We start from the raw sequence: 26,867 nt of genomic DNA on the forward strand, positions 1-26,867 counted from the left end.
CACTTGGGAAGCCTGACTATGGACATATAAGTTATTTACCTGCTGAGCCTCAGTTTTCACATCTGAAAAATGGGAATAACATCAATTTTACGGGGCTGTTTTGCGGAGTAGGTAACATAATAATGTCCAAGTGCTATGTAAATATACAGCGCCTTACATTAGTGTTAGTTTCTGGCAGCTCTCATCTCTATCCCCTTCCGTTCTCTTCCTCTTCTTGGGTCTCAGCACTATTGTGGGACTAAGAAATTCTTCCAAACGTAAGGTTAGGCTTTAACTCTATTAGAAGTGCAGATTGGACGGTAGGTCACACCTCCCCATGCCTAAACGAACCAATCAGAGAGTCCATAGAATGGCGCGGTCCCTCTCCACTCGGAGATCACCTCCAATGGAGCCTGGCACTTTTCTCCGTCCTAGCAGACAGCTTGCTTTAGCCTCACGCTCTAGATTCTCGGCCTTGGAGGTGCGGGTGGGGGTGGGGGTCTTTTCTCTGCCTGGTCTCAAATCCCCCCAATTTTGGCATCTCTCGAGTTGAACGGCGGGAACCGGAAGCCGGTTGCAGCAGCCGCGGGTCCCGGCGAATCGACGCCGGAAGTAGCGATCGCCTCGGGAGGTTTCCGCCAGCCTCGCCATGGCGGCGATTCCTCCAGACTCTTGGCAGCCGCCCAACGTGTACCTGGAGACCAGGTGAGGGTCCGGCCTCCGGGGCTGGGCTGGTGGAGGTGACGCGGAGTTTCAGGCTTAGCCTCGGGGCTGGGTTCCGGGCTCGCGCCTTCGGAAGGCCAGCCTCCTCGTGGAGGGGCGGTAGTGAAGGCCGCCTTGGGGCTGAGTGGGGACCGCCACTGCCCGCGTCCGAGCTGCACACCCACTTGCGACAGCGGCCCGAGTGCCCGCCTCCTACCCCTCCGTTCATTCATCCTTCATTCAACCAGCGCGCGTTCAGTCTACAGGCCAGGGACGTGGGATCGGAGGGTCAGAGGTGGATGAAACAGCCTTGCCTTTAGAAGCTTACAGTATAGTGAAGGAGACAGACATGTAAATATTAAGGGTTGTAAGTAGCTCCGTTATTTACACAGATTTTTAGGAGAACACAGGAAGAAGCGCATTCATTCCCTCCTGTCAAAGTGATAGTATTGAGCACCAAACAGCGAGTGCCATGTCCCCTGTGTGTAGCATCACATTTAGTTTACTCCTCTTAGCAACTCAGATCATGTAGGTACTATTCCACCTTCTCTCTAGTTTTAGCAGGGGAAATGTCAAAATTTACAGAGTAAACTGCTTGATTAGTCTTGTAGCTAGTAAAGTAGGGGAGTCTCATTTGGAGCCTGATCTGTTTGCCTGCTGCGCTAGGTTCTTTAGCCCCATTCATTCCATTGCCTCTTTGGAAAAAGTTAAAAGAGATCTTTCCGAAGTAGGACAAATAACCTTAAGTAATTTCTTACTGCTCCAGCAATTTAAAATTGAAATTTTGTGGTCTCACCTTCAAAGGTGATTTTTTTCATCCCATCTTTGCCTGCCTCTCTCTGCCTACAGTCTTCCATTTGCACATCAATAAGCCAGAGTCCAGCCATTGTCTTTCTGCCTTCCTCTTGCTTGTGCTGCTTACCTTCAGAGCACAGTTCTCTCAGATGCTGTTTTTGCCCCCTGGCCATCTTGCCTATCTTCTTACAAGGGAAAATTCTACTTTTTCTGGTCAACTTGAAAGTATGTAATTTCTCAACTACCTGTTTTTTTTTTTCTTCTTCTAGTTACAAAATAAATGAAAATTTAAATTCAAGCAGTTGTAGAAGTGTATACAGTAAGAAGTGACAGCCACTCCTGTCTGTAAACACACCACTAATAGTTTGAAAAGACCCTGATGCTGGGAAAGATTGAGGGCAGGAGGAGAAGGGGACGACAGAGGATTGAGATGGTTGGATGGCATCACCGACTCAATGGACATGAGTTTGGGTGAACTCTGGCAGTTAGTGATGGACAGGGAGGTCTGGCGTGCTGCAGTCCATGGGGGTCGCAGAGAGTTGGACACAAATGAGCAACTGAACTGAACTGATGTTGGATGATCTGCAGATCTTTTTCTCTGTACAAAAATACATCTCTTTTATGTTCTATATTTAAACAATAATAAGACTGTATGATCATACTGTATGTTTTTTCCTGTAATTTGCATGTAATACATGCAGCCTTCTGTATGGATATTTCATATTTTAGTCATTCCCTCTATGAAGGACATTTAAATTGCTTCTCATTTTTTTGTTAGGACAATTACTGGAATAAACAGCCTTGCACCTATTATATCCTCAAGCACTTTTGTAAGTTTTCACGTAGAGTAGAAACTTTAGAAGTTGAAATTGCTGGCAAAAAGTATGCACATTCCAGATTTGTATAGGTTATTTTCTGATTGCTGTTCCAAAAAGTTATTCCCTGTATTTTAAAAGTATCCACCAGAATGTTCCTCTGTAAGAGGAAAAGCACTTAGAACCGTGTCTTGCACAGAGTAACTGTTAATCTATGTTAAATGTTAGGAGTGTAAAGAATGAATTGCCACTAGAAAGGCTTTTAGAAAGCTATGTTCTAGCACATACCACATTTATTTATAGAGTCCTTATACTGCGCTTCACACCAGGTATTTAGGCTATACAGAGTTGACTCAGTTCTTACATTCTTGGAGCTTGAAGTCTAAGTGTGTGATGAAATGGAGGTAGATAAATGAAATTAAGATAGGAAAGCACCTATCTTAAATCTTATTTGTTCCTTTTCTTAGCCGCATTTCCGGGGGAAAAGAGCTCATTGCATTGTTGTTGCTCAGTCATGTCTGACTCTTTGCAATCCCATGGACTGCAGCATGCCAGGCCTCCCTGTCCTTCACTATCTCCCGGAGTTTGCTCAGGTCTGGGGCAAGGTTTGCAGTAATCAGGTTTTGCCTTTGTTGCACCCTTCCTCATTACACACAAATTGTACTTTTTTTTTCCATTAATTTTTTTACAAATTTATATGGCTCAAAAATCACTGAAAGCCTTTCTGTCTCTCATTTACTCAGTTTCCACCCCATCCCCAGAAACTTGTGCTGTGCTTAGTCACTCAGTTGTGTCTGACTCTTTGTGACCCCATGGACTATAGCCTGCCAGGCCCCTCTGTCAATGGGGATTCTCCAGGCAAGAGTACTGGAGTGGGTTGTTGTGCCCTCCTCCAGGGGATCTTCCCAATCCAGGGATTGAACCCAGCTGTCCCGCATTACAAGTGGATTCTTTACCATCTGAGCCACCAGGGAAGCCCATGAATGCTGGAGTGGGTAGCCTATCCCCACCCAGGAATGGAACTGGGGTCTCCTGCATTGCAGGTAGATTCTTTACCGGCTGAGCTGCCAGGGAAGCCCCCAGAAACTTATGTATATGTAAATAAATGTGAATTCCCAATATTTTAATATCCAACTTAAATAAAGTTATAAACTGGGTGTAAGATTTTTCTCCCTAATTTAGGGGTTGGTTATATTGGTTTCCAATGATCCGTGATTTGTTGTGTATAAGGCGTTAGGATTTTTAGTTCTCCATAGTTACTTTGCTTGAAAGAAGGACCAGAAGCCCCAGCATGTTTTCCTCAAAGGAGGTGTCTGTGTTTATGTTATTTGCATTGTGTTGTTTTCCTTTGCTGAGCATGAACTCTGACCTTTATCATCATTTCACGACTCAATAAGCTTGCAAATGAAGACTTGTGGAGCGGTCCCATAACGTTCCTGTGTGCCGTGACCTTGTTCTTGACTGGAGCTCTACTGTCCTCTCCCCCTGCAGCATGGGGATCATCGTGCTGGAGCTGTACTGGAAGCATGCTCCAAAGACCTGTAAGAACTTCGCTGAATTAGCTCGTCGAGGTTACTACAATGGCACCAAATTCCACAGAATCATCAAAGACTTTATGATCCAGGGAGGTGACCCAACAGGCACAGGTACAGTTAAGTCCGTGATAGTTTCTGAAGTCTCATCCTGTTTATAACTGGGTATATGGCAACCAGAGCTCTCTTCCAAGTATCAGGGCCTGGGTTAGTTGATTCTGGCGACCACTTCTGCCCTTGCTACCACACACTCTTCCCCCAAACACACGCATATGATGAGAAACCAGTCTTGACTCTTGAGCTTTACAGAGTTTCTCATAACTTCTATGTATTGCTTACTAAGAGCAAATAATATCTGCCTGAATTGTAGTAAGTAGCTCACGTGGTAAAGAATCCACCAGCAATGCAGGAGACCCCGGTTCCATTCCTGGGTCAGGAAGATCCCCTGGAGAAGGGATAGGCTACCCACTCCAGTATTCATGAGCTTCCCTGGTGGCTCAGATGGTAGAGTCCACCTGCAGTGCGGGAGACCTAAGGTTAGTCCCTGGGTTGGGAAGCTCCCCTGGAGAAGGGCATGACAACCCACTCCAGTATTCTTGCCTGAAGAATCGCTATGGACAGAGGGGCCTGGTGGGTTGCAATCCATGAGGTCGCAAAGAGTTGGACACAACTGAGTGACTAAGCGCACAGTCTGGATAATCAGAAGAAAGATATTTGCAACGTTTTAAGGAAAAGAAAATAGTGGATTCTTTGATTCACTCATTTAAAAAATGTTGAGTGCCTACCTTGTGCCAGATATTTTTCTGAGTTCGAGGGACATCGCTCAGAATAAAGGGAAAAAACCCTCCTGCTCCCAATAAAGCAAGAAAAGGATTCGGTGGTAGGATTTTAGTGGGATTTTAGTGGAAAAGTCAGGGAAGTCCTGTCTGAGAAGGTGTGGTTGGAGCAGGAATCTGAAGGAAGTGAGGGAATGAACCTTGTTATTGAGAGAAGAACATTCCAGTAGGTCCAGAGGCTGTGAGGTGGGAGTCCCTGTAGGAGATCAATTGGGACCTTGTAGGGCATAGTAGTAGAGACTTCGGGTGTTATTCTGAATAAGAGGGGAGCCATTAGAAGGTTTTGAGCAAAAGAGTGACACAATCTGACTTATTCTTTTAAAAGATCACTGAATTCTGTTTGGGGAATAGAGATGGGGCAAGAGTGAGAGCTGGGAACCAGTTAGAAAGCAGCTGTCGCCAGCCAGTGTCGAGGTGGCTGGGACTCGCGTGATAGTAGAGATGGTGGTGAGGAGTGACTGGGTTCAGGTTATGTTTTGATAGAAATAGAGCCAGTGGAATTTGCTGAGGTTGGAAAGAGGGAGGGGCAGGTGGGTGAGAGAAAGAGATGGTTAGGGATGACTTCAAGGTTCTTGACTTGACTTTAGTAAAATGGGAAAGCTGAGAGAACAGCATGTTTGGATGTGGACCAAGAATTTGATTTGGGTTTTGGGCACTATGTTTGAAAGACTTGTCAGATCTTCTGTAGAATAAGTAATGGGATATGAATGTGGAGTTCATGGAAAGGTCTAGGATCGAGGTATGAATTCGGGAGTTACCATCATTTGGGTGGAATTTATTACTGAAATCGGTAGATGCCAGCATTTATACCTTTCAAGGGCCCTTGCCTCTCAGTCTGCATTTTCTCTGCTGATTCCTACTCCTGCTCTTTTCCCTTTAAGTCAGCTTGGGTCTCTCTGGCAGCTTTTTTCCCGCCTTTTTCTTCTTTGTCATTCTCAATTGTCCTTTGTTTATCCTTTATGACTAAGAGGCATTTTAGTTTTTTGATATATATGGACACATTTCAAAATACAGAATATAAAAGAAAGTAGAAAAAAAGAACCAAAAAATCAGTCATAAGGGGGAATTTCCCGCTGGTACAGTGGTTTGGACTCCATGCTTCCATCTCAGGGGGCTTGGGTTTGATCCCTGGTTGGGGAGCTAAGATCCTGCAAGCTGCGCAATGTGGTCAAAACAAGAAAAATCGCTCATAAGGATACCTCCTAAGGATCCCTCCTAAGGATCCCTAACCACCATTAGCTATTTCCCCCAGTATCCCACCTCTCAGAAATAATGAACATTAACTTTTGGTGACCATTATTCTAGACATTTTGCATTTCAGATACCTAGTTAAAAGGATGGATCGCCAGCTAGATGGAAATAATTTCAAGAGAATTAGGCTATGTTATGAATACTGTTGTTTTTTAAAGAAAAAGTGTTGTATTTAATTTTGTATCTATTTAACAGAAAAGTTGACTTCTTGCTCTGAAAGATGAGGCAATTATACCTAAATTTATACCCATTCCTATTGTTTAGGGAAAACTTAGTTTTGTCTACCTCCTGTGTTGGGAAAAACTCAGTTCTACCCTCCTGGGCTTCTCCTTTACTTTTATGTGCTCGCACAGAACACTTTACTTCTTACACTTCTGGTCACCAAATATATGGAGTTTTTCTCCCCACATCAAGCAATTCCTTGGACACCAGCTGTGTTTGATTAATTTGCTAGAGCAGGCCACAGAACTTGGGGAAACATAAGGGCTTACTTACCAGTTTATTAAAGGATATGACAAAGAATACAGATGAACAGAGATGCTTCAGGTAAGATCTGGAAGGGTGCTGAGATTGGAACTTCTGTCCCTGAGAAGTTGGGGTGCATCACCCTCCCAATGTGGATGTGTTCGTCTGCTTTGAAGCTCTCTAAAGCCTATACTACTGGGATTTTATGGAGGCTTCCTCCTGTGGGCATGATCAAGTATTAGCTCCATTTCTAGGCTTTCTCCTTCCCTCTCTGGAGAAGGGGCTGGGGCAGACACTGATAATTCTAACTTCTAATTATGACTTGGTCTTTCTGGCGACCAGCCCCCATCCAGGAGCCCCCCAGAGTCACCTCATTGAAACAAAAGATGGTCTTCGTGCTCTTATCACTTAGGAATTTATAAAGGTTTCAAGAGCTGTCTGTTAGGGACAGGGTCAAAGACCAAATATTAGAACAAGAAATACTCTTAGTGTTCTTATCACTTGGGAAATTACAAGGGTTTTAGAAGCCCTGTGCCAGGAACCGGGGACAGGTATCTATATTTTTTTCCGTTATCTCACATCTGTCCTCCCTCCTTTGCTCCCAATTTTGTGTTAGTTTTGTTTTTCCTTATCAGAGTTTAGAGCATTTTCTATACTGCACCCATGAGTCCTTTGGTTACAGAGTGGGTTTACATTTTCAGAGGGTTCAGTGCTCACTGCTAGGCTTTTCTATTCGTAAGTACTAGGAGGCAGAAATGGCTTTTATTGCAAGGGCTGGAGGGTGTTATATTTTTTAATTCAATCATGTTTAACAATTTCTTCCAGTTAAAAAAAGACCATGACTGTGTACACTTGGGCCAGGCAAAATCCCTCAGATTTTTGCAGACAATTCTGCTCCATTGCCTTCTGGTTTAGAACATGGCTGTGGAAAATACTGAGGCCAGATTTTCTCCTTCATTCAATACAGGGAAAAATTTTTTTTTGTATTTCTGAATATTTTCTCTTTTATACTTACTGGGTTTTCTATTTCATGGAACTAGTTTTTCTTTGTTTCATCACCTCTACCTTCCATATCTGTCACATTTCTTCTGAGTAAGTGAGGTGATGTTTTTCTATTTTTTCTTGCACCCGCTGAAATAATCTCAGACCTTTACTCTCTGCCTTATTCAACTTTGAGTCATGTCTATTCTGTTCTCTACTGCTCTGACTTATTTATTAGTGCTGTCTTCGTGTCATTTGGCTCTCAAACTTTGCTCAGCTCTGCAATCTTTTCACCTTATCCTGTTGATTTATATTACCTTGTCTTTGAGCTCTTGTTTTGTTGAATTTTTCTTACTGTTGAAGTGTCTGTAGCTGCGACAGCCACGGAGAAGCTCTTCTTGGGTTATTTTTCTCCCTCCTTTTTCTCCTTCCATTTGTTGTGTATGTTCGCACAGTCTCCGTGCCACTTCTTGTCGCCTTATCCATGCTTAGTGTCGGAACCTGCATTGAGCTTACCTTTTATTCGCTTGGGTACAGTGTAAGTGGACTCTCTTTGTCACTGTCCCCACCTATGTGGGACTGGCTACCTTTCCCATACCAAATACTCGGTTGCCAACTTCTGCTCTGTCTTCCCAGACTCCATGCTAGTGGTGGTCTTCTGCCCTGGGCCCTGGGCCGCCCTTGAGTGTAGCTGGAGCCGAGGAAGAAGACTCATACCATTTATCGTTCTCAGCTGTGTTTCCACAACAGAAGATAAATTAGCAAGAGAATAGCCTACAAATTCATTTCATATAAGTTGTGCATGACATTTCCTTTACAAGGAAATGGAGACCTGAAAAGGTCTGAGCGTTTCTTTGCAAGCGTTGATCAAGTGGAAAGTTGTGGGAAGATGTTATCGGACGTATGAGTATGAGCTCAGTGTAGTAAACTAGGGGAGACATAGCAAGGCTTGTTCATTCAGATTTCTCTTGATGTCCTTCTTTCTTGGAGGTAGGAATGTTCCGTTCCTCTGGGTGTACGAAGGGTGTCTCTCACTTGAGGGTCTTTATGCCCACTTCAGGGGAAGGTCAGAAAGTCCTTCCTGCACCTGCTATTTCTCAGATTCCTTCAACTTGAAATATTCAGTATGGAACCTTATTTTGGAGTAGTGTATCCTAATCCCCTATCATGGCCCTGTGTTCCTCCTGCCCACTAAGGCGGCTGTTGCTGGTAGCCTGACCGCCACTGCGGAATGCCTGTGGTGTGTGGGCTTCTGCCTTCAAGAGCTTCTCCTTAACTTCTTCAGGGCTATTCACCTCCTCCCCTTATTGGCTTCATAGAATTGGAGGGCATGTGTAATAATTCTCTGAGTGACGTGCTTCCTTTCCTGATTTCTACTTTTAAGGAGTGCAGGAAGAAGAATCTCTTAATTCTTTCCTTGACTGACTTTTCAGAATCTTTGGAATAAGATTGTCTCTCTTTTCCAATTTGGTTTTTGCTGATGAATTTTTGACTTGGAAAGAGATTGAATTTTGGGGGTTTGCTTCATCCATTATTGGAGGGGGCAGAGTCTAATTCTGCTTCACTCCACTTTCTTGGTCTGAAAATGTCCTGTCAACACGTTGATGTACTTCTTTCCTGTCTTCCTCGTCTCCTTTGTTATGAGATAAAATTTTAATTTATAACACCAATAGAACTGAGAGTGTCCTTGATTAGTGTACAAGAATTGGAAGTGACTCAGATGTGAGTGCTCATATCAGAGCTTTCCAATATTTCTATACCTGGTTCTCAATCCTTCATAATGTCACATTTCCCTGATGTAATTTTAATGAAATTGAATCACTCAAAAGATTTCCAAATAATTGCATCCAACCTCAAGTATAGTGAGTAGTTGAGCTAAGCCTGCTGGCAGGCCTGTGATGGAAGGCAAGCAGGAATTGGGCCCTCCTGGGTCCCGAGTATGGACTGCTAGCTGATTAGGTAACACAAGATATGCTGCGTGTGGCATCCTGAGCTCCTCAGCAGGTCAATGAATCATTTCCATCCCCAACCGTCCCTCAGTCTGGCTTCTCTGTAATTTGCATGATCTTTCTGATACACCTTTGCCAGATGTTTTCTGAGTTTGGCTATCTTTGACCTCCTGTTCATTTTAAACCATTTTTTTCTTTTAAATCTCCCTTATTGTAATAATGCTGTGTTGAAAGCGTCCTTAGCCCTCTGAATGTCTCCTGTGTCTTGTCTGCTGACTTCTTGTCTCCTCTCCCTGTGTGACCTAGCTCCCGTCAAGCTCTCCTTTCACTCTTCCCGCTCTGCACTTGGCCTCATGGTGCTCGCCGGCTGCCGTGATTGCGCTGATTAACTACATGCTGATTATGCTGTGCATCGCCCTCACTCTGATTTCATCTCCCCTCTTAGTAGCTCCAGGAACACCTAAAATGTAAAGTGTTGAACAGCAAGCTCATTGTTACTTCTATTCATTTGATGAATGTTTGGTAAGAGTCTGTGGGGTATCCTGTACTTTTCCAAGGTCTGTGAGGAGTATTTAAACATTAGAAGCCAAGGCATTTTTCTCTTCCTTGCAGAGCTCCCTGCCCTGCCAGGAAGACAAGATACTCGTTATAAGAAACAATGGGAAAGTAATAACATGGGGGCTTCCCTCATAGCTCAGTTGGTAAAGAATCCGCCTGCAATGCAGGAGACCCCAGTTCAAATCCTGGGTTGGGAAGATCCGCTGGAGAAGGGACAGGCTACCCACTCCAGTATTCTTGGGCTTCTCTTGCAGCTCAGCTGGTAAAGAATCCGCCTGTAACGTGGGAGACCTGGGTTTGATCCCTGAGTTAGGAAGATCCCCTGGAGAAGGGAACGGCTGTCCACTCCATTATTCTGGCCTGGAGAATTCCATGGACTGTATAGTCCAAGGGGTCGCAAAGAGGTGGACGCAACTGAGTGACTCACTTTCAGAAAGTAATAATACAATAAATATGCACATTCGTGGTTATACGCTTTCGGTTATCTATAGAACATAGGTTGGAATAATTCATAATAAGAGGAAAGTACAGTGGAAGTGGGACTGGAATGGGATGGAAGCATATTTTGAGGTGAGCCTTAAAGGAAATGTAGAATTTTAACTCTTGAGAGGACAGGGAAGGGCGTTTTAGATTTTAGAATGAATGCAAAGAGGAGGCGCAAGGGAGAGAGGCCTCTGGGGTGTGAGGGAGAGCCGTCACCCCGGCATCGTGTCTCGCACTGGGACTGGCGGTGACGCAGCCCAGCTACCTCTCCACACCCAGGACAGATGCCGGAAATGTGATTTCTAAGGCCCCTGAACTGCGTGTTTAAGGGATAGTAAGGAAGGACCAGTTAGGGACAGAGTGCAGAGTAGTAGGAGAGAGTGGGGTTTAGATCAGGCCAGTTCATGAAGACTCAAAGACAGAAGTTCAGATTTGATCCAGTATTATCGGGGACCATTTGGGATGCTTTGTAAGGAAAGTATGTGAGGACATTTAATCCACCTGTGGTACATTGCAAGGTAATGTAGTGTTGGGGTGAACAGAGGGTTGTGGAGCCTGGTGGGCTTGGGGTTGAATCTTGGCTTCACATGAACACTTCTTAAATGTAGACAAGTTATGTAACCTTGCTGAGCTTCTTATCTGTAAATAGGGAGTATGGTTATATGTACCTCATGGGGTTATTGTGAGTAGTAAATGAGCAGATGTTTGTAAAATGGTTAGCGCAGACTTGATACAAAATATGAGCGCAGAAACATACGGTTTTTATTATTCATTTTGGTTATTAATTCATTTAACAAATGTCTGTTGGACTCCAGGCATTATTTTAAGAGCTGGGGATACGGTAATGACTAAGAAAGCCCTTGTGAAACTCATTCTAGTAGGAGAGAGGGAACAAATAAGTACATAATATGGGTGACAAATGATATAGAAAAAAACGATGGATAAGGGGGTAAAGCAGGGATTCTCAATCTTGGCATTACTGACAAGTTGGGCAGGACAGTTCTTTGTTGTGGGAATGTCCTGTGCCTTGTAGGATGTTTAGCTGCTTCCTTGACCTCTACCCCCCAGATGCCAGTAGAATCCCTCAGTGTGATAACCAGAAATGTCTGCACGTATTGTTCAGTGTCCCCAGGGGGCAGAGTGTCGCCTGGTTGAGAACCACTGGGATATGGAGAGAGGTGGTATTGTGGATAGTGTGATTAAGGAAGACCTCTGGTAGGCTATGTGAGCGGAGCTCCGGATGAAGTAAGGTAGTGGCCGGGCCATCCAGAGGGAGCAGCAGTCAGAGGTCTCAGTGCAGTGTGCTCTACACGAACAGCAGAGGCCGGTGTGTCTGGGGCAGGTGGCAAGGGCGAGAGTGGCGTGGGGCCCTGGAACGTGTTGTAAGTTGTCGTGAAGACTTTGCATTTTGTCCTAAGTGTAGAGAAGTGTCACTGGAGGATTTTGAGCAGAGGTCTGCCATGATCAGACTTGTTTTAAAAGGATCCCCCTGACTTCCACGTGGAGGATAGACTAGTGAGGAAAGCTGGAGGCAAGGCCAGAAGCATGGAGGCTGGTTAGAAGGTTTCATTGTTGTCAAAGCTAAAGCTTATGGTTTGGACGATGGTGATAGCGGTTCCCTTGGTGCTGGTCCTCTGGGAAGCGCATGCCTGGATAGAGTTAGGGGGTCAAGAGATTTAATGGGGTAACACCTGTGAAAGATAAAGGGGTGAGGGAGCAAGGACTGGAAAGAAAAGTCTTCACGTAACAATGCAGGTCTAACATCTGTGATAGAGGAGAAGGAAGCAGAGGAAAGTGAAGAGCTGCAGTAAAGGTGGGATTCAGGAAGGGTGACGGCAGCTGTGAGACGCTGCTCGCAGATCAGCAGGGTGAGGCCTGACCACCGACTCTTGGGCTTAATGACGACGTAGTGGTACCGACGACCTTGACAAGAGCCGTCTCCATGGAGTGGTGAGGGCAAGCATCTGGATGGAGAGCATCAAGAGGCCGGAGAAGCGGGGTGGAGTTTTTCTGGGAATTGATGCAGAGACATAGGGGGAAACTTGGAGACAGTGTTTGTTACTGTTGCCTTTTTTCCAAAATGGGAAATAGTAATACCATGCTTTTATGCTGGTAGGAATGATGTACTAGAAAGTTGATATAGGAGAGCAGAACATCGGAGTTGCAGAGTTTTTTAAAGGTGAATGGGCTTGATAGGTATGTGGTGGTAGGATAATCATTTGGACAGTTGGAATGTATTAATAACGGAAGAGGGAAAGTAAACGGGTAGAGATGTAGGAAGGAAAGAGGATTTGGTGGTGAAAATATGTGAAAGTTCTCATCTTTTTCTCAGTGAAATAAGAAGCAAAGTTACCCATAAAGAGCAAGGAGCAGTCAGGGAGTAATGGAGGTTTGAAGACGAACTAGAATAAGCTCAGGCAGACTGACTCCCAAGGTGGATCATGATCTACAGTCACCTCTCACAGAAAATGTTCAGATTATCTCAAAGGGGGCTCATCATCACTGATACCGCTGTGTGTGCTTCATGTTATATATCACATGGTTTCTTGCATTATCTCATTTAATTCTTGTAACAGTCTTATGAAATATATGAAATATAATTCTATGAAATATAATTTCTACTACTCTTCCTATTTTACAGACAAGGAAACTGAGGCTTAGAGAGGGTAAGTGTCTTGCTTAAGGTTGCACAACTAGTCCGTGGTGAAGTGGGACCCAAAATCCAGATCTCTTTGGCCCCAAAGGCAAGTGAGCCTGAGAGGACTCTTATCTTAAGAACTGTAAAGCTTCTTGGGAACTGTAGTGTCATTTGCTGTGTTAGATCTGGTATCTGGCATTTGCCCTGGCAATCCACTAGCAGCCCCACTAGTCAGCTTCCCTTTCCTACTGTTAACTAACAAAGTGGTTGTATCAGTTTCGGATCCTTTCGGCTGCAAGTAACAGAAAACCACAGAGGCTTTGTTTTTTTTCATGTGACAATATGTCTGGAGTTGAGCAGTTGGGGGCATTGGTTCCCCTGCCCGGTGGAGTTGTCAGGGATCCAGGCTTGCTGTGTCGTTCCACTCCTCCATTCTTAGTGCTTTGGCCTTTGGTATCAAACCTGTCTTATGGTTGCAAGATGGCTGCTGTTGCTGCTGACATCACCTCTGCTTTCCAAGGTGGAAGATGAGAGACAGAGGAGTCTGTCCCTTTTTGTCAGGAAAGCTGTAGCTTTCTTAGAAGCTCTATTCAGTGGCTTCTGTATACGTTAGTAAGTCAGAACTGGGTCATCTGGTCACCCCTAGCTGCAAAAGGGACTGGTCAGTACCTGCCTTTTTTGTCTCTGAGGTTGAGGCAGGCTGTGGAGAAGGGGTTGGAAATGCTCAGAAGACAGCTTCAGTACCTGTTAGAGGCTCCTTGCTGGAAGAGAGGCTTTGATTGGATTGTGGTTAGTCACCTTCTCGTGTCAAATGCCCCAAGCAGAGCTTTCACACGGGCCTCCTAATGAGTAAACTGGCTGACCTTTGGCTGCTTTAGGGCTGGGTATTGATCCATGATCCCATCAGCTATGGGAGAGGTGGGGACAGGTAGCACCAAGTTTGGTGATCTTTGTGTGGGAAACCACTCTGCATGTCTCAGATGCCACTTCAGTTCATCTTGAGAGGTTTCTGTAGTCGGTGAACAGGAGCAGGAGGAAGAGACATCAGAGGACTTTTGGAATAAGAAAGGATTTTTGTTTTGTTAGTTTTAAGAAACAGAAAGCACAGGTCATATGGAAACAGTTTAAGGAATTTCAACTGCAAAAAAATTCTTTGTGCCAGAAGATCCCATTAAAAGAGTGAAAAAAGTAAACTGGAAAAAAATACTTGCAAAAGCATTAACTGACAAAGGATCAGTATCTAGAATAATCCTACTAGTAAAATACACACACACACACACATTGTAAAATGTCAGACCACTCAGTTGAAATGTGGCTATTGACAGAGGAGGAAAGCTAAATAACCACTAAACATGAAATTATGCACAGCTCCAGGGAAACGCAGTTTAAAACACAAGAGAGCTGACACATGTTAGAAAGCCTGGCAAAAGGACCTCAGGCAGTGAGAGTGAGAGCACTTGGGGGCGGTGCACATTGGGGCCACATCTGACAAGATAGTTGGGGAAATGTAGTAACGGTGAAACGCTCATAACCTGTGAGCCTGCACGTCCCCCAGTGAGGTATCGTCCCTGAGCGCTCCTGCACTTGTGTTCGGGAGACAGTAGAAGAATGGTTATTGCAGCATAGTTTATGATAGCAAAAACATGGGCAAGATCCTAAATATCCATCGCCATGAGAAAAGGTAAGATAGCAGTGTAATCAGACAACAGAATGAATACTACGGAGAGCTGCCTGGAACAAAATGGATGAATATCACTTACAGTGTGAGCCAAAAAAAGCTAATTGCAGAAGAATATATAGAGTATTGGAGAAGGAAATGGCAACCCAGTCCAGTATTCTTGCCTGGAGAATCCCATGGACAGAGGAGCCTGGTGGGCTACAGTCCATGGGGTCGCACAGAGTTGGACATGGCTGAGCGACTTAGCATAGCACATTTATATAAACCTAAAAGCATGCAAACAACAGTATCCTTGTTTAGGGATGCAGACAGTATGTAGTAGAAAAGAAAATGCACAGAAATGACAAATTCCTGATCAGAATAGTATCTGAGAGGAAAGTGAGCTCCATCACAGCCCTTGTTAGCTCTTGGGGAACAGCGGAGTTGAGAGAGGGAAATGGGGTGGGGGGTGTGTGCTTGGGGTCTTTGGATCTGAAACCGTCTGGTGTCATTTCAAGAGGTTCCAAAGAGTTCCCAGTACCACAGTTCTTTACATCTCAGCACGGAAAGAATTCAGTGAGAGGCAAAGAGATATAGATAAGTGATTTATTAGAATAGGACTCTTGTGTGTTTACAGGTGGGCAGGCGAGGGGTTGCCACGTCCTGAGAACTTGCTGGGCTACAGTTTTATAATCAAAGGAAAAGCGGGGAGCCAGGGGAAGAACTTTTTTTGTCTTTTCTGAGTAGACGTTATGTTTCTATCATCAGTTCCTCCTCCAGGTTGCATAGGAAGGTTTTTCATCCCTATATGGTCAAGTTAGGTCCACAAATTACTGTGTATTTTATGTGTGCAGAGAGCGCGTCCTGGGGGTCATTAACTTACTGAGCTTACTGGGCAAGGATGTGGGGCTAATGCCACTATTGTTTGGGGGCAGGTCTCATGCTTCTAAGCAAGCCTGCTCTTTATCATTAACTTGCAGGGGTCTCCCATGTTTTTTCTACTTACAGTCCCCTAGTGGGGTTATTTACTTAATCACGTACTTTGTCCCTTTACTCTGTCCCTATCAGACTAGCCATATTTTCTTTCTTTCTTCTTTTTCTTTTTATTTATTTGGCTACACCAGGTCTTAGTTGCGGCATGCAAACCCTCAATTGCAAATTCTCAAATGTGGGGATCTAGTTCTCTGAACAGGGATTTGAACCTGTGCCTCCTGCATTGGGAGTGAGGAGTCTAGCCACTGGACCACCAGGGGAGTCCCTGCACACTTTTATTCCTTGAGAGCAGGGTGCACAGTTGTTTGTCATATTATTCTCTGTATTATGTCTGAAATATTACATATTTTGAGTAAATGTGTGAAAGAGAGGACCGAGGAGTGAAAGAACTTGGAGAGTAGAGTGTGGAAACAGGCCTGTGCTTGTGCCAGAGGAGCCCGCAGTGCATTTTGACCGCAGAGCTTCCTAGTTGTTGGCTTTGTTTGTGATCATTGACCTGTTGTGCTCTCGCACCAAAGAATTCTTTAATTACTCCTGTCCTCCTACCGTCTCTCCCCGATTCCACATGCCCAAAGGAATGCTTTGATTGGAATTATTTGTCTTTCTGACATTTTGCTGCAAACCCTACTGAACTGAATTAAGTTATGAAAAGATAACATTATGACTAAACTCTTCACGGCCCGAAGTACTTGTCAAACTATGTACTGGTCAAACTATGCCTAGTGAGTAAAAAGGGGCCTCCAGGCCCTTTCTTCTCATCTCCTGGTTGCTTAAACTCCAGGCTTCATCCATGAGGCTCTGGCAGTCCTTGACTTGCAGAGATCATACTTCTGAGCTGCTGAACTTCACCCTCCGCTTGCTCATTCAAGCCCTGGGGGTAGGGCTTGACCTGGATTTGTCCCCATAGCCCTCTTTCTCCTCTTTCATCTTCAGCCCTAGCCCTGCAGCTAACCCCCCTACCTTCACCCCAGGCTCAAGCAGGAACCTTGACCCTGTAGTCAGAGGGAATGTATTGGTTATATAAGTGCTGTTTGGAGGTATACTGACAAGTTGGGATTTTTGGAATGAATTTTTACATAGTTTGGTAGCTCAGTAATTTTCCAGAAGCTTAGGTAGCCTGGGCCAGGTGGGAGGTTTCCCAAACTCTGTTAGGATTCACCCCCATGCCTCTTTACATGAGAACAGTGTTTCCTTCCTGAACTGGGGGCTGTGACAGGCTCCCTGTGGTGGAGCATCCTAAAAGATAAAGCAAAGGATTTTTTTTTTTACCATGGAAACATCTTAGCAGGGCCCAGGGCTCTCTGGGGGTGGACATGGTGCTTTAACATGCTACTTTCACAGCAGGCTATAAAAGAAAGTGAGCTCCCTGCCTCTGGCCAGTTTCCTGGCTGCCAGGCAAGCAGAATAAGCTGGTAAAATCCACTGTTCACTTTGTTTCAGGCTGTTTTGTCTTGACTGGTCAACTTGAAAGTGAAAGTGAAAGTCACTCAGTCATGTAAGACTCTTTGTGACCCCTGGACTGTACAGTCCATGGGATTCTCCAGGCCAGAATACTGGAGTGGGTAGCCTTTTTCTTCTCCAGATCTTCCCAACCCAGGAATTGGACCAGGGTTTCCTGCATTGCAGGTGGATTCTTTACCAGCTAAGCTCTCAGGAAAGCCTCGAGAAGCCAAAATAGTTCAACAAGGCATATGGTTGACTAAATAATTGATTAGGAAAGTTATCTCCTATTAGGACATTTTTTCCTATAGTAAATTCTTATTTAACATATCATTTTTTTCTAACAATAAACCTGGGTGCCCAGCATAGCAAGAGTATGGACTGTTGTATCAATAATATACGTAATGTGGTGGTGGTTACCAGCAAATTGTTCCCAGTGCCATGTTTCTTCATATCCTCCTTATGTTGTAGCCACATGTTCCGGGAAACAAACTCACTCAGAAGGACAATGCAGATAGTGGAGTGCAGTTTGTTACACCGGCGGGCCCAAGGCAGAGTCTCCTCTTAGCCGAGGACCCCGACCAGTTTTTGTGAAAACTTTATATACCCTAAGTGTACTTGTTCAAACCCACCTCCCCAAATTCCTTGAAACGAGTCTGGACAAGGTAAAAGAGAGATAGGATCAAAGTTAACCCATGATTTATGTGTCACAAGACTAGATAAACAGTGGATATTTATCAGTAGCCCTGCGGTCATATCCCTATAAACATAATGGAATTTACCACTTTGTTCTGTTACAGAGATAATTAGCATATTCTTTTAGGCAATGGAGAGTCCAAGTACAAGTCTTGAGGCTCTTTTATCCGGGGGTCTGATTTTCCATTGGTATGCCGCTTTTATAGACACTGGGCACAGAGTTCAGAGTCCACTGGGAGGGTGACCATGCATGTAGCCTAATGTTCGCAGCCTGGCCTGAGATGGAGTCCAGCTCTGTCTGTCTCCTCCTTCACTTACAGTATGTGGCCTGTCCTCTTAAAGAATTCTGCTTACTGTGATATTATTATTTTCTGCCACATTGCCACTTAGCACTGTCCCTTTTTCTCCTTAAGCTAGTTATCTTTGACTTAAATGATTCTTTTTCCCCTTCATCTAGGTTAAGGATAGTGAATAGGTTTCAATTCTTATGCCATCTCTGATCCATTGAAAACAGCTGTCTGGAGTTGTGGGTGGGTACAGATTCAGAGGCCAATCTGAGCTCTGCAGGGAAGAATGCTGATTAATTAGCAATGTCTGTGACAGGCACAGGGTTAGGTCTTAGACCACTCCTGTCTGAAGTACTCATAAAAATGTAAAAAATTAAGAAAGCTCTTAACACGTCAAGTCATGAATGGTGGTTATTGTAGATTGTTAGATTCAGGAGAATTTGCTATTCCTTTGATAATGATCTATGTTTTCTGTATTTTGACAGTGAACATGTATTACTTTAATAAGCAGGAAAAAAAAAAAAACAGTGTTATTTTGAAGAGAGACGTCCTACCTAAATGAAACTGGTGATTTGAATGTGCTGTGTCAGTGCTTGATTCTGCTGCTGGCTGTGTGGTTGCAGTGTACTCAGCAGGCGGCTGGGTGTGCGCAGTGATCTTCCTTTCCTGTACTCCAAACAATCTTTTGGCCCTGGACCATAGTTCTTGTTGTGTGGTGGGATGTGAGACTGACTGACTGGTTTCCCATCTTCTAACTGGCAGGTCGAGGTGGTGCATCTATCTATGGCAAGCAGTTTGAAGATGAACTTCATCCAGACTTGAAATTCACAGGTAAGTGTATGATCTGGCTGGACTGGGTAGGAAGAGGGAGTGGATTTTAAAAGCTCACTCTTTTGGCAGTGATTCAGGGTGACTGCCTGACGCCATGGCGTGGTGCCATGTAGCTGCCCAGCTGCAGTGCCCCAAAGAGCTCTGGCCGATTAGAGAAAGCGGCGCCTCTCGGAGTCCTGAGCGATTCAGAGCACTGGTCTGAGTGATCTCAATTCTCACTGCTTGTTGAATGTTGCAAGAAAGCAAAAGATTCTGCAAAGAAGCAGGAGACCTTCCTGGATTTTTGAGGGGAATTGAGAACCTGGTCCAGCAGTTAGCAGGGATCATGATGGATATAAGCTGAGGAATAGGTGAAGACAGGGCTTCCCTGGGGGCTCAGAGGGTAAAGTGTCTGCCTGCAGTGAGGGAGACCTGGGTTTGATCCTCGGGTCAGGAAGATCCCCTGGAGAAGGAAATGGCAATGCACTCCAGTACTCTTGCCTGGAAAATTCCATGGATGGGGGAGTCTGGTAGGCTACAGTCCATGGGATTGCAGAGTCGCACATGACTGAGCAGCTTCACTTCAGGTGAAGACAAGGAAGAGGAGGCCATTGGGGTGGTCCAGTTGTCAGCCTCTGTGCTAGTAGAGAGCCTGCCCTGAGAACAAGGTTGTCCGGTTGGGTGCTTGGTGTGGCTTCTTTCTATCCCTAGGCTGGTATAGCAGGTCCAGGCTGGAGTGTCAGGGTTACTCATACTCTTTCCTCTTCCTTTTTGCCACCAGGGGCTGGAATTCTCGCGATGGCCAATGCAGGGCCTGACACCAACGGCAGCCAGTTCTTTGTGACCCTGGCTCCCACCCAGTGGCTTGATGGCAAGCATACCATTTTTGGCCGTGTGTGTCAGGGTATAGGCATGGTGAATCGAGTTGGAATGGTGGAAACAAACTCCCAGGACCGCCCCGTGGACGATGTGAAGATCATTAAGGCATACCCTTCTGGGTAGACCTGCCCTCTTGGCCACACCCTGGTCTTCAGAGATGGCCCCAACAAACCAGTATGCAGATGACCTAGAATGACTCATAACTCTAAACTTCATTTTGGCCTTGCAAATCTGAGGCACTGAGGAGGCCTGGGGTCTTGGGTGAGTTAGAGATGGAAGTGTATTTTGATCAGATGCTTCTTTTCTCTTCCCCAGTGCCTGCGTTGACTGAGTATTTGCAGAAACGCTCTTACACGATCTTTCACAGACAGCTGCTCACTGCACATGACCCACACTGCTCCTTCTCGTGTGTGTCTGCTTTATGGACTTCAAACAAAGTGAAGCCAACTCTGTCATTTAGCAGTGCCTAACAACCTCTTGTAGAAATTTATATTCTGGCCTACACTGCAGTCTTTAGTGGCTGACAGCCATAGAATTCAAAACCAAGTAGTGTCTATCAGCCTTCTTAACTATGTGCGCCCCCTATTTCAGTCTCTTGCATTTGTTCTTCCAGGGATTGTATGCATCTCTGTATATATTTTTCCTCTCAGAACATCAACACTGCTGTTTCTGACACTTAGACATCCCACGCAAAGCCACATTGAATTTTTGCCAAATGAAAAATGCATCCAACAATCAAGTTTCTAAGAAGGTGTCAAGTGGGGAATGATAATGTGTAATAATCGAGAAATGAATTTATAAAAAAGAAGCAGACGCATTGACCATTTTTTCTCCAGGAAGGAGTAGAAATCTGTAGTGAGCATAAATGCAGACTGTGAGTTCTCCTTAAAAAAGCAGTATTCTCATAACGGAGAAGCACCACTTAAGTTTTTTTAAACTAAAACTTAAGAGAAATTAGGTAAAGAGAGTTTATATATATATTTTTAATCTTTGTAATTTTTTTTAAGGAGGGAGTGGTGAGAGAAAGGAAGTTAATACCTATGGAATGCATAGAAACTTCCAAAATAAAATGCCATTGATGGTTGAAATCACTGCTGTAGTCTGATCTTAAACATTGTACGAGGTTCTGACAGCCATTTGGACCTCAGAATCATCTCAAGTAGTACTTATTGTAGGACTGATCTTTAGGTTTTCATATCATTTTAGGTTTGGGGATCTCTAGTAGATTTCTGCCATCCAAGACTAGGTTTGACTTTTAAAGGGAGGTACCAGAGAAAGTTAAGTGATGTCAACCAGCAGTTCTGAATGAGGGGGACGCCCCTGTGGATTAACCAGGTGGATGTGCTGAGATACCTGAACCATTAGGTGGACTTGCAGGAGATATACCCGCGTGTCATCATGAACCAGGGGCAATGTGTGTTGTGGTATTTGCTTTCTTAAATGGATAGCTCCTTGACTGAAAGAGGATTATAGCTTAAATGTTCCTCCTGATCCCTCTCTGATTTTGGAAATGGTGATTTACTTTATGGAATGGCCAAACAAGGTTCTGTTCCCCAGGCTTTCCCCATGCACATCTTTCTCTTTTCTCTCAATGACAAGAAAGCAAAACCCAGTAACAAGCTATGTAAATGACTCTGTAACCTCCCAGAGATGGTTTTAGGGTACAGAGTTCTATTGTAGGAAAGTAGAAATACATTTCTTTCAGCTTGGACTGGGTGGACATAATTGGATCCTCCTCTGGGAGCAAGGAATAAGACACTCAACCACTCACCTTCCAGAATTATAATCCTGAAAATCCCTGTTTTCACCCAGGTCATGGGAGTGGTGGAAATGTGTTATGGCTACTTTGAGAAGTAAACAAGGTTGTGATTACGTTGAGAAGAGAGCCACACAGGCACAGTTCCTTGTTTCTGGATGAGTATACCACACGTATGCCATGGTGATCATACATGCAAGCACATGCCAGTTTTCAGAAAGGATGTGACCTCAAAGAGTAAAACTTGAACTGAGTCACAGTTTCTAGTAATTCTGCCAAGTAGCCAGAGATGTAGAAATTCCTGATTCTGTGTAAAGGGAGCTTGTGTAAAAGGAATCCTGGTTGACCCTTTTGTCATATGAATGTTCACGTCCTCTCTGGAGAAGTACAGTTAGGACAAGTCTCATGGAAGTGGGATGTGCTGGGACACAGCTCATTTCAGTCACAGCTCAGATAGATCAAGATGAGGGTAGGTTATGTGGAGAACGCAGAATGAGTTTGTAACTTAGATGGAGATTAATGAAATAGGTCATGTACCCAGACTGAAAAGTGCATGGTCCCCACGGGGTCTAGCCCAAGCTTCTCACACTTTGCCACACATAAGAATCACTGGGGAGCCTGCCCTTAGAAAGCGGATCCAGATTCAGCATCTGGCCAGAGATTTCTGCATCTCTGACCAGCTCCCAGGTGATGGTGATTGCTGGTCCAAAGACCACACTTTGAGTAGTGAGAGGCTAACTCTCACGTTTGCCCATCATGATATTGGGGCAAGGGGTGGTTCTTAAGGGCATGGGCAGTCAGGACATTAACCTTTTCTTCTGCCTCCTAGACCAGTAGTGTTCTCAGAAGATTAAGAAGATTGAAGGGATTCAAAGCACAGGGTGAGCTTTACCGGCTCTTGGCTTTGGCAGCTAAGGTGCAGCTTTAAGAACCAGTGCCCTTCCACCTTCCATTCCCATTTAGTGTACCGTGGACATCAGACCACGTGTGACCCTGAGATCCTGTGGGCACCAGAATGACTAAGATGGTATGATTTAGTAGACATCACAGAAAGGCAGGGATATGTCGTCATCGGTCATGACACTGAGGGTAAAGGGCTCTGAAACCAGACTGCCAGGCCTCAGAGCCCAGCGTCACCACTCAGCAGAAGTATGATGAACGTGTTCCTTAATCTCTCTGTGCCTTGGTTTCCTCAGAATGAGGGCAGTGGTCCTTACCTCTTAAGGCTGTTGTGAAGATTAAATGAGCTGGAGCAAATACTCAGAACAGGGACAGGCCTTTGGGAAACAGCTGTCCTTCGCACCAGTGGTCCTCGAAGCCACCGCACACCTCTCCTGCCTCTTCACCCCAACATTTCAGCGGCCTGAGGTTGCACATCGCTCCCTCCCACCAGGCTAAACTCCGAGAGCAAAAACCCTTGTCTTACTCCTCTCTGGGAGCCCCCTCAGCACCTTATGCAATTCTTTGAGAGGTTATTACTGAATAAATCAAATTAAAAATTGTTCTCTGTCAGGAAAAGGTTGAGATCCATTTGCAGAAATAGCTTTACCAACCCAAGCTTTAGCTGGTACGGCAGCAAAGCCTTTCCACTAAGCCCTGTGGAAGTCCTCAGCTTGATTTATTTTTGGATTGCGTCTCCAGAATATGTCAAAATAGCTTTCCCTGCACACGGGAAACGATTCCTACCCCCAGATCCTCGAGCCAATCCGAGCTGTCACTGTGGCCCCTTCTGGCACTACATTCTTGCAACGTGTGGAGGAGGAAACACTGAGAAGCACGTTTGTGTAAGTGGCAGAGTTTACTGCCTACGAAGCCCTTCAGGGTCTCAGAGCCCTGTTGCCTGTAGGGTAGGTTACTATTCATGTCGATACCAGGACAGGAAATTGTCCAGCAACATTTTTAATTTTTTTAACAGATAAAAGAGGGGAGGGAAAAAAGCAAAATGTATAGGGGAAGAAAACAGGGTCTCGTCCTAAGGCTGGCTCGGTCTGATTTTGAAAAAATGGGTCCTTATTTGTTCAAGTAGGTAATTCATGATCCCTAACTGCATCCCTAAAACCACAGAGAGCCAGTTTATGGACAGTGAGCTGTAAGGCTTTTGTGTGACCATTGGACAAATCACTTTACCTCTGAAACTCTGTTTTCTCATTCATCAGGCGAAGATCAGAATGAGGCCCCTATTAACCCTAAGTTTCTAAATCTAGGTCATTCTGAGAAGATTCCTTCCACTGCCAACTTTCCATTTAGCATGCTGTTTTGGAAATTTGCCACTAGAGGCCAGTGCGAATACAATTTAGCCTTACAGTCTCTTAGGGAGGCAGAAGCCTACCAATGGCTTTCAGGATTGATTCTAAGCCAGGCCAGGCACCCCTTTGATGTGGAAAACCAGCGACTGCTCAGACTGTGTGGGGCCAGAATTGAGATGTAAGCCTGGCACTAACAGGCCTGGGAAGGCTCTTTCTCCTGTCTACGGGACTAGGTGGAGAAGTCCGCCGTGCATAGGAACGCGGAATGAGCCCCGGTGCCCAGGGCCTGGTTCTGTGATATGCCCCATGGTAAAGAGCCAGGTCCTTCTTAGCCACTTTATATCCCTCAGCAAGTAGCTCTGGAGCCGTCTTTTAGGCCCAGCAATAGCAAGTACTTCCATAGAGGCAACCAGAAGGACCCTTAAAGAAAAGGAGATGCTGTCGCCCTTGCTCGGATCCATGGTCTGTGGAAGCTGCTTATGTGTATTTTTCTCTTAATCCCCAAAACCAGCCTCTGAGGTTGGCATTTAGTATGCCCATTTGCAGATGAGCCAACTGAGACCCAAAGACAAGTAGAAAGCCTTGGACAGAGTGAAAGGGTGTATGGAATAATGGACCCAGGGTGGCATAGCTAGTGAAAGGCAAGTTCTCTCGAACTTGAGAACTTCTGATGCAAAGTTCAGCCCTTTTATCTCTACCTTTGACATTCAGAGGAGGAAGATGAGGTGCAGAAAAAGAGAACGATCTAGGTGCAGGGCACGGGTGAGGACCCGAATCGCCTGCCTTGCAGGCTATCCTGTCCAGCTGCTCTATCCTAGAGCATCCTCAGGTCAAGTTGGCCAGGAAGCCCCAGCCTTAGCCATCTTCTTGAAGGCCCTTCTGAGCAGAGCCTGCCACAGTCCTGCCGAGGTTCAGCAGGAGGAGGTGAGGGAGGGAGGGAAGGAGCACAAATGACCCTAATCAGTGTGTTTATTAGATCATAACTGTATTAGCCTCACCACTCAGCTAATCTCAGAAATCACTTTCCCCTCTGCGAGGATCTGGCCACAGCTCCATTAAAAGCTGGCTGGCCTGAGTACCTGCGAGGGAGCTCTCATACAGCAGAGGCAGTGGGGAAGGAGGGAGAAGCAATATTTCTTCCTCATTACGCTGATGGGGAAAATGGCCATTTCACAGTCACTGTATAAGGAAAGCCCCCGAAGAAAAGGAAATCCAAGACTCACAGTTGTCCTTTTGGCAATATTCAGCTCTTAAGAGAAAACGTTCCCTTTGTTCCTCCCCTTTTCAAAAGCACGTGTAGCTGTGTAAGCTAGAAGACGGTAAGGAACTCGTGTTTAGGGAACATGCCACGCGCTTTGCATGTATTACTCCATTTAATCCTCTCCAAAGGCCCGTGAACAAGACATCGTGATGTCCGCTTCAGAGATGAATCCGTTTTGTAGATGAAGGCTCTGTGTTGATTGACTGGGTCTTGGCAGGGCTGAGCTTCGGGCTTTGGGTCTGCTCTCTCCCTTGGTCATACCCGAAACCCTCCCCCCAGGAATGCTTTCCTTACCATCCTGTGTCCCCCTCCTCTCTCCAGCTCAGGCAACATGGAGGCTGGTCATTTCAAGCCAGGTTGTTGCATGACCTTGGCAGGCTTCTTCCATCTGTAGAATGAGAGGGCCAGACATGGTTTCTCACCATGCTGTGGTCTAAACTTGGGCAGTTTTATGATGGTATTTCCTTCTAGCACATCCTCATCTAATTGGAATCTCATGCCAGTTTGGAGGGGATAGGCGGAATGGGTATTATTATCCCCATTTTTTTAAGCTGGGAGAACCCAAGAAGCAGAGATACAATGAGGGGTTCAAGGTCACAACGTTGAGTGGTCGGAGTGGAGACAACCCTGTGCTGCCCCCTTGCCCCCAGGCAGGCGGCCAGGCGAGCCCTGAGAGGCCGTCAGCAGCTTCCAAAGCCTGACGCCTGAGCCTCAGCCCGGCTCCTGATAGGCTTATCGGAGAACAGGGGACACACGCTTCCTGTAATCAGGGCAATTTTCTTAGCCAGGGGTGGAGGAGGAGGAGGCAAGATGCGAAGTGTGTCTGACAAGCAGGGCCCAGAGTTAATAGAACTCGGGGAAATCGCAGCAGGCAGCTGGAGACGCCAGCAGGCGCACCCCTGGGGCAGGGCCGCGAGGACTTCAGCTTCCACACAAAGCCAAGCTTGTGGCATTTCGTGCACGTTTCTGTTTTCTTCTGCAGCCAGGTGGGCAGATACAAGCAGTTTGGCATGAAAATGAATTTATAGCTTAAAAAAAAAAAGTTTTTACCCTTGGTGGCTTTTCAGACTGCCCCAGTGCAGGTCCAGCCAGGGGATGTGCTAAAAGAACTGCAGGGTAAGGAAAAATCCAAGGGTGGGGGTGAAATGACGGCCCCCCCTCCCTACCCATCCGCCTGAGGCCTATGCAGACCCTCAAGCAACCAGGCCAGGGGGAGAAATGGGAGGGGGTTTTGGGAATAGACTCAATCAAGGCTTTCAATCCAGCTATTCTATCCCACCCCCCGGGCTGATCAGGAGAACATCAAGTGTGTTGGTGGGAGGCTGGGACTTCAGAAAGTGACATAGGCTGCTTTTAAGCTTCTGAAGATTCAAATGCGAGGATTCATTCTCCATTTCCCAAGATGCACAAATAAGAGGAAATGGCTGAGATCAAATGAAGAGAGAGTTCAGGAGGCCCAAGAGCAGACTGGCTGACTGAGAAGTAATATGTTCAAGTGTAATTAAATCCAGCAAAAAAGAAGAGAGGGAGGCCGAGGCTGGGAAAGGCCAGGCTATGGAGGACCAAGATCCAAGGACCAAAGCCTTCAGGGTACACTCCCTGTTAAGTGGAGAAGAGAGAAAAATCTACCTAAGAGAAATGTTTTGGAGGTTCAATGGAAGGAGAAACTTGGTGACCTTGGGTGAATCCAGGCTGGCTTCCTGGAAGTGATGGTACCTGACAGATGGGTAGAATATGGGCCTGGTGGAGAGAAAATGGCAGGAAGAAGGGCCAGGGCCAACCACGTGGCTGGTTCTGGTTGGGTGTAAAAAGCTGATAGTGGAGATGGAGGTTCACCTGGCCCCTATCACCAAAGGCC

At 45.5% G+C, this 26,867-nt stretch overlaps 1 protein-coding gene across 2 annotated transcripts; it reads left to right on the forward strand.

Moving 5' to 3' along the window:
• Window positions 1–353: 353 nt before the first annotated feature.
• PPIL1 (peptidylprolyl isomerase like 1) lies at window positions 354–20,837 on the forward strand. 2 transcript variants are annotated; one of them, XM_025270798.2, is made up of 4 exons: window positions 354–684; window positions 3,689–3,937; window positions 18,820–18,888; window positions 19,649–20,837. In XM_025270798.2, the coding sequence occupies exons 2-4, from the start codon at window positions 3,784–3,786 to the stop codon at window positions 19,867–19,869; spliced, it is 444 nt and encodes a 147-aa protein (XP_025126583.1). In that variant the 5' UTR covers window positions 354–684; window positions 3,689–3,783; the 3' UTR covers window positions 19,870–20,837. The 2 variants fall into 2 exon arrangements, with proteins under 2 accessions (XP_025126583.1, XP_006050478.1); XM_006050416.3 differs by having other exon boundaries at window positions 358–684; window positions 3,783–3,937.
• Window positions 20,838–26,867: the final 6,030 nt, after the last annotated feature.

This window comes from Bubalus bubalis, chromosome 2 (genome assembly GCF_019923935.1).
Source record: "Bubalus bubalis isolate 160015118507 breed Murrah chromosome 2, NDDB_SH_1, whole genome shotgun sequence".
NCBI lineage: Eukaryota > Metazoa > Chordata > Mammalia > Artiodactyla > Bovidae > Bubalus > Bubalus bubalis.

Coding starts and splice junctions, on each gene's coding strand:
- PPIL1 (XM_006050416.3), top strand. CDS start 629: ATGGCGGCGATTCCTCCAGACTCTTGGCAGCCGCCCAACGTGTACCTG. Junction 685..3,782: donor AACGTGTACCTGGAGACCAG/GTGAGGGTCCGG, acceptor CTCCCCCTGCAG/CATGGGGATCATCGTGCTGG. Junction 18,889..19,648: donor TCCAGACTTGAAATTCACAG/GTAAGTGTATGA, acceptor TTTTGCCACCAG/GGGCTGGAATTCTCGCGATG.